This window comes from Gambusia affinis, linkage group LG22, assembly GCF_019740435.1.
Source record: "Gambusia affinis linkage group LG22, SWU_Gaff_1.0, whole genome shotgun sequence".
Classification (NCBI taxonomy): Eukaryota; Metazoa; Chordata; class Actinopteri; order Cyprinodontiformes; family Poeciliidae; genus Gambusia; species Gambusia affinis.
Genome location: NC_057889.1, coordinates 21,588,220 through 21,600,722, shown reverse-complemented (window position 1 = coordinate 21,600,722; position 12,503 = coordinate 21,588,220). Strand labels below are relative to the sequence as shown.

General features: G+C 39.3%; 1 protein-coding gene across 1 annotated transcript in view; it reads left to right on the top strand.

Moving 5' to 3' along the window:
• lama4 (laminin, alpha 4) overlaps positions 1–4,344 on the top strand; it is a 34,353-nt gene extending 30,009 nt beyond the window's left edge. Inside the window, exons 36-40 of the mRNA XM_044105659.1 lie at positions 1,020–1,179; positions 2,312–2,439; positions 2,521–2,614; positions 3,596–3,715; positions 3,788–4,344. Coding sequence (XP_043961594.1) covers positions 1,020–1,179; positions 2,312–2,439; positions 2,521–2,614; positions 3,596–3,715; positions 3,788–3,933 — 648 coding nt within the window. The 3' untranslated portion in view covers positions 3,934–4,344. The remainder of the gene's footprint in view (positions 1–1,019; positions 1,180–2,311; positions 2,440–2,520; positions 2,615–3,595; positions 3,716–3,787) is intronic.
• The last annotated feature ends 8,159 nt before the right edge of the window (positions 4,345–12,503 follow it).

Below are 12,503 nucleotides of genomic sequence, written 5' to 3'. Positions count from 1 at the left end.
TCAAATATCACATAATATGCATTAATAAGCACAGTGGAAACCGTCTTACCACTAATGCAGAAGCTTAACATCTACAGTTTTATCCCCTCTGTTGGGGACACAGCCAGTCAGAACAAAGGAAAATAAATGGTGCCTCTGAATTGGCTGTTTTGCAAATGTCAGCTTATAGCATGCCAAGTAAAATTGGATCTACATATTTCAGCTCCGCAAATAGCATTTTATTTTGAAAATTTTTTTTTAAATATTTGCAAATAGGAAATATTTTCACAAATAAGTTGTGCTATTTTATGAAGAATTTCCAGATTTGTTACTACATGTGTAGAACTTTGCAAGACTTGCAGCTGAAATGCATCAAAAAGGTGGTTCTACAAAGTACATTCTCAGGGGGGAGAAATACAAATGCATGCCACACTTTTCAGATTTCTTAGTAACTTTTCAATTAGTTGATCATGTATTATCTTTGTCCTATTTCTATTCACTACATCTAGTTATTTGCATAAAATCCTTTATTTTATTTGCATAAAATAAAGGATTTTTTTATTCTGTTAATTTTAATCGCTGCAACAGCGATTAATTTTGCTGTTAATCGCTGTTAACAGCAAAAACACAGATTTTTGCTGTTAAAGCATCACAAACTGAGAAAATATTCCTGAATTCTAAATAATTTTCCACTGTAAAGTAACTATAGTTATACACCTAAGTTAACATTAGCAAATAAATAGTTAGGAATATCACGTTGAGCTTTTTGCTAAACAGAATCAAGTAATGATCAGTTTCTGTGCAGCCACATTGAGACGATGGATAGTAAAAGAAAAATTTCATACGCTGCCCCTTCTGTCCTCTCCACCTTCCTGCCTGAAAAATGGACATCAGTATTGGCAGAACATCTTCTAGAGCTGGAGGAAAGAAAGAAAACTTACTGGAAGATCCCTTTTTTGTTGTGTGCTTAATATGAACTTTTTAGCAGTTTGTGTCTCTGATTTGGAAATAAAGGTCCAGTGTCTTTGTATTTCCTGCAGAGAAACTCTGCTTACAGCTTCACTGGCTGTTTGAAGAACCTTCAGCTTGATGGACGAAGGCTGTCCTCTGTGGCTGAGAGTTTCGGGGTCGGTCCATGCTTTGAAGGACTCTCTGAGGATGGAACGTACTTCTCAGAGGAGGGAGGATATGTGGTTTTGGGTATGTTGTTTCACAAATGCAGTTTCCCTACATATACAGTTGAAACCAGAATTTTACATACAGAAAATAAAATGTCACATACAACTTTTTGTGTCTCACTGTCTGAAATTAAATCAGATAAAACTTGGTTGGAACCCATTGGAACTTCAAGCCCAATGGGTTTCAAGCCCGACCAAGCAAGTCCAACCTTTGCCAAAGCTCTACCCACTACTTGCACTCTCTTCCCCTCATCCTGTCGGCCTATTGTTGCGTTGTCTGTGTGCTATAGTTATAGTTACAGCTGGTTTCCAATAGCTAGTTTCCTGTCAATACTCAGGCTAGTTAGCATGGCAACCGATTATGACGAATAAACAGTTAAGTTGTTTGTCCATCGGGAACAACTGTAGTTTGCACAGCTGTAGCAAACTGGAAATCTTGAGAATGATTGACAGCGTTAAGACCCTCCACCTGGCTCTGACTGGTTGTTTCTGACTGAGCTGTGTATTTCTGCAGATGGCAGTAGGACCACAGAGGAGCTTGAAGCAATGGAACTTGATTTTTTTGTCATGATTTATCTGACTCACAACATAGTGACAGTTTTAACAAAAAAAAAAAAAAAAAATATATATATATATATATATATATATATATGTATATATATATATATATATATATATATATATATGTATATATATATATATATATATAAAGTTTCCTTGCAGCTTTAAACACAGCCTAATATGATGTTCTATTTAGATGCTACCTAGATGTTGATTTTGTTCATTTATCCTCTGCAGTTTAACCACCGGATATTTTCCAATATGCAGAACATTATTTACCCTCCGTTATGTTGCTAGTTCATCAGGTCATAAGTTCCCCTGTGTCTCACAAAAGGGTGTGCAATGGAAAAATGTGTAGCTAGGTAAAATGACCTCATATCTGTAGCAGCTGCAGACAAATTGTTTCAGTAGAAGAGGGAGGTGGGGACTGCTGACAGGGAAAATGTTGCTTTGATCACATCTCCATCTCCGCCTGACCGATATAACACATGCTGAACATCCAGAGTTATGGGCCTGTGTGGTAAAAAGATAAGATTAGGAGCAGATATCCAAAACATCTGTTACATGCCGTCTGTGATTCTTCCTTCCTTCAGATGAATCCTTTGAGCTGGGACTGAGGTTCGAGTTAACAATGGAGGTGCGCCCTCGTGTGGCCTCCGCGGTGCTACTGCATGTGCGCACGGCAGGCGGTTATTTCATAATGTTCATCCATCAAGGAGCGGTGAGTCTTAGCAGGCATAACGAGAATAGGACAGACTCTTTCTGACCAGTCAGTCAAACTGTTTCCGTTTTCTCCTCCCAGGTGGTTGTTGTCGTTCATGACGGAAAGCATGAGTTCTCTACGAAGGTGTCACCGAGACACGGTGTGTGTGACGGCTCCTGGCACAGAATAACAGGTCAGAATCACACAACAGGGCAGCACGGTTAAAATGGATGATCTGGGTAACAGTACTATTCACAACCCAATTCACAATTTCACAAATTATTACTCTGCAAGCATAAACTTCAAAATTATTTTGTTGACTGACTGTCCAATGAGGTGGAAAAAGAATCATGCATGGTTTCATATTTTATGTTTTTTAGGAAACAAAATGTGCAATTGTATTCAATGCTGTTTACTCCAATTCCCCTTAACTAAATACACAAGAAAAATATCTTGTTTTCAATTGAGACTTTGTGGCAAAAGTTAAATCTTTATGATTACAGACAGTTTACATCATATCTGACAGAACTCAACAACATAACATTTACATCTTGTAAAAATGGCAAAAGACTCTGAGGGCTGAACAGAAATGCATGCCACACTTTTCAGATTTTTACTTCTAATTTTTTCTTTTACAGTTAAACTCAAAATTATATATATACCTGGCATTTTGTGTTTCACATTTTATTAAATAATACAGTGTCAGATAATATTTACAACCTTCTCAATAATCAGTAGAAAAACGTTCTTTAGAAACATAGTAAGCTTTCAACGTCGCCCTAATGTTAGCACTCCCGACACATTCTCAGGCAGAATCCAGACACTGGCTGGGTCACTCCTAAATATTAATATTAAAGAAATAATGCATTGAAAATGATGTATTGTTTGAGAAACTGAGTTCAGTTGGAATGTCTGTATAAATGGACTGAAACTTTTTTTCCTCTTTGCAAAGTACCTTGAGCTGACGTGTTAACAGGAGCTACATAAATAAACTGAACTGAAATTGAAATGAGAAAATCATTTTAAAACTGAATCTGTCAGGCTGTTGTTCCATTTGCTCCATTCCTCTACGTTTCTCCTACTTTCTGTACTGAATAGTTTTTCTTTTCCTAAAGTGTTTTCTGTATAAATCAACCTTTATATAAATGTAGTCCAATGATCATTTTGCCCACAGTGATCCGGGATGCCAACGTTGTCCAGCTGGATGTGGACTCTGAGATCAAACACGTTGTGGGCCCTGTGAACCCCCGCTCCACAGACACCAGGAAGCCGATATTTATCGGTGGAGCTCCAGGTGAGAAAGCACTGCCCGCAGCTCCTTGGAGCAAAGTGACACATTTCCTAACCGACTTCCTGTTCTTCTCAGATGACTTCCTCCCAGACAGCGTTGCCACCAGAAAGCCCTATGTGGGCTGCATGAAGAACCTGACCATCAACAAGAGCCCAGCAAGCTTCAGCAAGACGGTTTTGGTGATTGGAGCCGTCAGTGTCGGAAGATGTCCTGGAGCATAATGATATTTATCAGTAGTCCCATCACAGCACTGACCAAACTCATTTTAGAATTTTTTTTTATTTAATAATACCCACTAAGATTGTGTTCATTAGCTCCACTGCTTGCTTCTTTGTCTAAGACACAGTTTTTGTTTTCCACCAACAAAATGACCAAAGCCTCCAGATCAAAGTTTAAAATCTGACGAGTAAAAACATTTCAAGATAAAATATATCCTGTGCAATTTATTTAGAATGTAGACTTCCTTTATTCACACTCACCAGTGCAGAAAATACACAGAAACATTGCATCATTGCAAGGTTTAGTGTCCACAACATGTCTTTCTAGGCACATTTTTATTAACATAGTCAACCTAAAATCTTGATTTCATCTATACTGTTTATATCTGATAATAAATTTTTTTTACATCCAATTAAAAGCTTTTCTTTTTTAAGTTTATTTACATAATTAGGTTGGTTATTTTCTATTAAAGTACTGCTCAAATTTGTTCATTTACAAGTATAATGACATGGACACAGTGAGGAACAGACGCTATGCAGATGGATCACTTCCTGTAATCAACTATCCAAATCAGCAACCAGATGCCAGAGGTGAAGAGGAAAGTCCAGACCAGGAGGAAAGGATGGAGATGAAGGGATATGTGAATATATTTATAACAGAAGAATAGTTGAAGAAGACAAGAAGAACAAGTTGCTAGTGTGATCTATGAGACAGCACGCTTTCAATTGAATAAAGATGCATTAGTGTCTCTCCTTCCATGGAAATAAATCTGAAGACAATACAAATTGAGCTATATTTACATTTTCTATCTAAAGACGTAGAAACCAGTGGTGGACAGAAATTGTTGCAAGATAACATGGTTTCTGCAGTTTGATTCTTTGTATTATATGTAATATTTGTGTATTTGTGGTGCACCATGCAGTCACAGCCATGCAAACACCTAAAAAAAATGTAAGAAATTATTTTTATCCTCATTTTTATTATCATCACGAAATATCGCAATAAAATACTAAGTCCATATCGCCCACCCTCAGTCCTAATATCATCCAAGAATGTCCAAGGACTGTGATGCCGAGAGCAGGAAGGATTTCCAGTATTCAATCTCCCAACAAATCTGAAGAAGACTGTGACTGAATACAGTGTTGCTGTGTGATATTTTGATGATCATGTAACATGTCCTAAGAAGCAATCCCTCAATGAAAAGAAAGAAAAAAAAACATAAACAAAAGTCTACAGAAAAAATAAATCACAGCCACTCCAACAATACATCCCCCCTGCCCATCCAATACAGGAAGGTGAGGGGGTGCTGGTTAGTGTGGCAGAGTTCTCAAATGTCACGACTCATTGTGTGATGTAACAACTAATCAGGCTTGTGATGTCACGACTATTCAGGCTGGTGATGTCCTTCTGTCTGTTCTTCATATGTAACAAACTTCTACCTTCTGGTCATTGTTTGCTACACCACTGACGAGTTCAGACATACGCAAAGCGCTTCCCAAGTCAAGGTTGATATTGTTTGCAGATCAAGATATGTCATACCAAAGGCCACAATACTCCCATTCGAGATCCCAGTCGAGGGCATGGAGACCTGGACAACATCAGCACGGCTGGATTAAGAACAGACCATCTGTCAATGAGCTCCAGAGAGAGATCCAGAGACTTGGCTCTCTGTTGGAAATGGAGAGAGCCAAATGGTTCCAGGAGAACCAAAAGGTAGTCAGTCTGGAGAAAGAACTGAAAGTTACAAAATCTGAGCTGGAGAAGCAGAAAATTTTCAAGGAGGTTTTCATCAACAGGGCAAAGAAATGAAGAGAACACTACTGGCAGTAGAAAAGTTTAGATATTCAGAGACTCTCAGCCCTGCTGTCGATTCCAATGTGCACAGCGAAATAAAATGCAAGAAGAAAAAGCTGCTGCAGCAGGAGTTCGAGCAACTGCAAGCCACTCACATTGTCAGCAAGGAAACATTTATGTCACAGATCCAGGCTGAAAAAGAAAAAAGTGACGCCCTCAAACAGGAGCTGGACACAGTGAAGACTCAGTACGAGGAGCTTCAGTCAAAATATGAAGGCGAGATTCGTGAGGGGAAACTGCAGGTCAACACGGAGATGTTTTACAAAGCGAAACTCAGGCAGGACCAAGAGCTCTTTGAAAATCTGAGAGCTGAGAAGGAAGATCTTCAAGAACAAATGTCTAAAGAGATCACCTGTCTGCAGGAAAATGAGAAAAGTCGACAGAGAGAGTGGAGCAGATAAAGGTTTCCGACCAGCAACTTAAGGTGATAGCAACATCCCCTTCACATGAAGGGGACGTTTCTGCTCTGAGAGAGCAAGCACAAGCTCTCTCTGCATTCATAAAGATTATGAATGACCTTGGAGCCGAAAAGGACAATCTCTAAAAACAACTTTCTGCCTTCCAGCAAATGTATTCCGCCCGTGAGCTTAATTACCAAAAGGAGCTGGAAAATCTGAGAACGGAGCTCAGAGAGAGAGAGAGGAACTAGGACCTCCAAGAAGGAAAGTAGCCATATTTATATATATATATATATATATATATATATATATATATATATATATATATATATATGTGTGATGAGGAGTCTATATACAAGATAAATAACAGAAAACATATATCCACAGACCTGGCAGCACTGTGTGCGGGAGGCTAAAGCTCACAACAGGTAGCAACAGGATATTACGAGGACTAGACGTACAGACGATATATTTATATAACCAGACGTATATATTACGTATGGACTGCAAGACAGACACATACAGGTGACACTAAATATACACAAGAAAATCAGGGAACTAATACACCTACTAATCACGGGAGACAGGACAACACAGAGACTCAGACACACAGGAAACTAGAAATAAACATACAGAAAAACACAGAACACAACAGTACTTTAACGGGCGGCTCCCAGACGCCCAAAAACTGAAAACACAACAAGGGTGGGTGGAGGGAGCTGGACGGGGGCCAGAGTCTATGGAAAACGAAAAACAACCTATCAAATAGGCGGAGACACTAGGGTCCAAAGTCCAAAAACAAAAACAAAACAAACCCAACTGGGTGGGAAACACAGGAAGGCGGAAACATGGAGGAGGTCAGGGGGGGCCTCGGCGACAGCGGGAGCCACGGAGAAGGTCAGGGGCCGACCTCGGGAGGAGGCGCCACGGAGGCGGTCCGCGCGTCAGCGCGCAGGAGGCGGGAACCACGGAGTCTGTCCGGGCGTCGCGCAGGGAGGCGGAACCACGGAGGCTGTCCGGGCCGGCGCCAGGCGGGAACCACGGAGGGTTTCCGCGGCCGCCCGCAGCGCAGGCGGAACCACGGAGGCTGTCCGCGCCGCCCGCGCGCAGGAGGCGGGAACCACGGAGGCTGTCCGCAGGAGGCGGGAAACACGGAGGCTGTCCGAGGCCAGCGGAGGCGGAAACCACGGAGGCGGAGGCGTCTTGGGTCTGGGAGGCAGCGGTTCTCCAGCCATGACAGCTAGCGCTGCCTCACGCCCCACTCTGCCTCCTCTGTAATGCCACCAACTCAGGAAGCGGAAAACGTGGAACCCAATAGTCCAGCAACAGACCCAACCGGATGGCGAATCCGAGCCGTCTTGTCGCCGCGTACGGCTTGGCCATGGCAGCCTCATACTCCCGTATGGTTTCCAGCAATTCCTGCGTCTCATCTGGGTCCATGGTGACAGCGTGCCTCACCGTTCAGCTTGGTCGGGTCCTTCTGTCATAAAGTGGTGTGGTGGTGGCGGTGATGTGTGATGAGGAGTTTAATGAAGATAAATAACAGAGCTCACAACAGGTAGCAACAGGATATTACCACACAGGTGACACTAAATACACAAGAGGAAATCAGGGAACAGATACACCTGGGGACTAATCACGGGAGACAGGACAACACAGAGACTCAGACACACAGGAAACTAGAAATAAACATACAGAAAAACACAGAACACAACACATATTTATTTATATATATATATATATATATATATATATATATATATATATATATATATATATATATATATATATATATATATATATATATATATATATATATATATATATATATATATATATATATATATATATATATATGTGTGTGTGTGTATTTAGATCTATATACATATGTATGTAGAGATATGTCTATATGTATATATATTTATATAACCTGTAATTATATATTACATATGTCACTGCAGATTATATATCTATATTATATAGCTATCTCTCTCTCTCTAAATATACACTCATCAAAATTATAAACGCAACACTTTTGTTTTTGTTCCCATTTTTCATGAGATGGACTCAAAGATCTAAAATTCATTCCAGATAAACAATATTACTATTTCTTTCAAATGTTGTCCACAAATCTGTCTAAATGTTTGATAGTGAGCACTTCTGCTTTGCTGAGATAATCCATCCCACCTATAGGTGTGCCACATCAAGATGCTGATGTGACATCATGATTAGTGTACAGGTATACCTTATACTGCCTTATCAAACATTTAGACAGATTTGTGCAGACATGTGCAGAGGCTTGAGCCCCTGCCCTTTTTATCTGTGATGCCCTTAGTGCCCTATTTGAATTTTTTTTTTCAAAAATTTTTTTTTTTTTAATTTTTTTATTTTTAATCTGTATGTCAGAAGGCCTGTTTGTGCCCCTCAGCAATAATATTTAGCTAAATATAACAACAAGACGCCATGAAAGTATTGACTCTGCAAGCTAGAAACTGTTAGGGTATGTCGTAAACATGTAATAATTTATTTTAATTTATGAACGCTAAAATACATCAAGGTTAACAATGTTGAAATAAAAACCTATTGTGTTTAAATATGTCAAATTGTTGTAGTTTTTTATTGAACTTTATTTTATTTTTTTTTTTCAGATATTCCCTTTCCTGTTGTGCCTGAAAATGTATGAAATTCACTTATCAATAACTCTGATCAATATTTTCTTGATCAGAATCAACTTCGATTCGCCAAGTTTGTGCACACAATTCGATCTGTTACACGATCTCCTTAGTGAATCATCCTTTTCACTGAGTTCAAATGTAAAAAATAATGTAATTATTAGATGTTAAATGTTTTCCTTATGAAAAGAGCAAGCAATTAAGTCAAGACATGTTAAGTTTAAGAGGATCCTCCTCACTCACTTCAAAATAGATCAAAATACATCAGTCACAGTTTCTAAATGTGACTGATGTGTGTCTAACTTCTGGAAAAAGTACTTACTCTCTCTATAAAACCTACCAAAAACATTAATTAACTAATATTAATTTATTTGTTTACAAATCTAGATGTATACACATGCATTTTTAATTGAGAGTAATCTTATCTCATACATAACTCCTTATGTTGCCATAGCAACTAAAACAAACAAAAACCTGACGCTGGTTGTTTGACATCATCATGTCATCAATGTTCTCATCGATGATGTCATAAAGGTTCAAATGATTATTATTATCATTCCAAATACAAGAATTCTCAGTTTGCTTTTCAACTTGGTTGGAGGTACAACACTTTGAGAGAGAGTCGATTTCAAACAGGGATTTTAGAAACCATTTCAACTGCCGTCAAAATGTTTTTTTCTATCGGTTGGGGCATTGGATATATTGTCACAAAAGGAATAGAGAAGTTGCTGGGACATCAGATTAAAGATGAAGACATTTCAGCAAAGCGCTCACTTGACAAAAATTCAAAACACTTTGATTCTGACATTGTCGCAGAAGACGATGAAAAACACAGTGGCATTTCAGCGAAGAGCTCAGATGAAGATAAGAAATTTAAGTATTTTGGATTCAACGTTTTCGTCAAAGACTGTATAAAACGCAAGGAGGTTTCAGCAGAGACCTCACCTGACAAAAACTCAAAACCTTTTGATTTTGACATCGTCACCGAAGATAACGTAAAACATAATGCCATTTCAGAAGAAAGCTCAGCTGAAGACAAACAATTTAAGTACTTTGGATTTGACGTTTTTGTTGACAGTTATGTAAAACACAAGGATGTTTCAGGAGAGAGCTCATCTGATGAACAGTCCAAATACTTTGGTTTTGACATTGTGGCCGAAGATGATGCAAAAGACAATGGAATTTCAGGAGAATTGAAAGAGGATTCTCCTGAAATTAAAGTTGAGGAAGTTACCGTTAATACCGATTTGATAGTTAAGACGTCTGGAGACTCTGCTGCTTTGGAAAGCATCTATCTGCCTGATACCGAAATGGAGCTGGAATTTGAAGTTAACTCTGGGGATGATTTTGTTGATGTTTCTTATGAACAAATGGATCCAGCAGTGAAAGAAAGCTGTGAAAGCCAGGAAAATCTAATGAATTTTGTAAAAGTTTTTGAAAATTCATCAACAGAGGAAGCCTCTTCCCTTGACGAGAACTCAAAGGATGAAATTCAAAACCATACAGGCCATTTTGACAACCTGGACACTAAAGAGATGGATGCTTCATTTAAGGAAGTTGACTCTGGAAACAGAAATGCAGCAAATGTTGTGTCACATTTTGATGACGTCTCTGAGTATTCTTCATCAGAAGAATGGTCTTCAGAAGAACAAAGCTCAAACAATGATTCTGAAATTGATCCTGACCATTTCAACAGCATTTATGCTAAAAACATTCATGCTTCCTCCGGGGATGAGGAAGTTTGTTCTGGAAGCCCAAATGCTGTGAATATGTGGACACATTTCGGAGAAGTGTATGAGTATTCTTCATCACAGGACTCATCTTCTGAAGAAGAAAACTCAGAAGATGGAAATCAGAATGACACTGATCATTTAGACTTCATGGATGTAAATATTTTCCCAGCCATGTACTTCTGCAAATTCTCCAACTCCTTTTTTAACTGTTGGATAAATGCCACAACACAAAGTATTATGAATTTGTCTGTTGTCAGAAGGTTGGTGGCTCAGTTTCCGGAGATTTCTGATATTTTTGCAGAGACACCATTATTTGCGCAGTGTTTCTTCACAGCAATGTACCATCCAGGCAGAGATATTCCACCACATGAAGTCTTTGCTGTTCAGAATGAACTGGTTGACACTCTAAAGATTAGGGATGTAAAACATCAGGACAAGCCAGGAGTCCTTTTGTTTTACATGTCACACTGTCTGGCCCAGTATGGCATCTACACAGTCTCTAAGCTGTATACAACTGACTACTGTCAACGATGTCAGACGTGTTCACAAATTATTCGTACCCTTGGTCCTGTCATTCCTCTACCAAAGGAACAACAAAATGACACGACATCAACTCTTTTGAAGTGTTATTGGAGTAGAATTTCGGAAAGTTGTGACACCTGCAAGTCCAACAAAAAGACGGATTGCTTTTTCAATAATACTAATATGATGACCCTGATACTGCCATGGCCAGACAGTCCGGACGATGTAAGACATCCTGTGATACCTGACCGAGTCCTAGAAGTACCTGTAAAATGCGGAACTCAGACATATCATCTCTCCTCCGTCATTTGCTGGAGACAGGCAACTACTTCTGACACCAGCAACCTGTACACTTATCTGATGTGCGAAGAACTGGTGTTTAAGGTAGAGGATGAGCGGGTGTCACTGTCAAATATCGACTGTGGAACTGACATGTGCAGCAATGGGTACATCTATATCTATGAAAAAACCACAGAAGGACAGGACGAATACAGTGTAGAGCGCAAAGTGACAACTGACCAACAACAAAGATAGTGCTTCAGACACATTTTGGAGGAAGTGTGTGGAACATGGCCCAAACATGGACATGTGTCCCTGCCTCCATTGTTAAGGAGTTGTGGCCACAAAATCTTCAGTTAATTTTTTTATGGGGAACTCTAGAATCAACTCGAGGGCACCAGAAGGGAGGGAAGCTGATAGCGGGAACCACGGAGGAGGCCCCTGAATGTCTGGAGGCCCCTGAATAGCCCCTACCAGCAGCTACTGAGCTTTCTTTGCCTTGATATCTCAGTCTTATAATTCTAGATCTCAGAGGTTTAACATCAAACTATTATATAGAGTTAACTCTTTTGAGTTTTTTGATCTATAAAGCAACCTGCTGCCAGGTTGTTCTAGAGGTTAAATAGATATTATTACTATATCATTGCCATCATGCATTTCCCTGCATGATGGCAATGATATAGTAGGATCTAATTAGATACTTGATTAATATGGGTTGTTGCCCCTTTTTTAAATTTGAGCCCCTGCCCCTCCAAAGGTCTCTGCACGGCCCTGGATTTGGGGACATTTGAAAGAAATGGTAATATTGTTTATCTGGAATGAATTTTAGATCTCTGAGTCCATCTCATGAAAAATGGGAGCAAAAACAGAAGTGTTGCGTTTATATTTTTGTTGAGTGTATGTATATAATATGTATGTATATACTCTTTGGGGTCTCCACTAGTGAGAGGGACACATTTTCAGAGGGCTATTCAGTGATTTATCTTTCTCTCTCATCTCTCCTTAGTGGCTGAAAACGCACCTTATCACTAACAGCCACAGTACAGAACCAGGGAGCCGACTTTAGTTGTTAACACTATATATTCACCAAATCTAAATTTTTAGCTGCCAAACT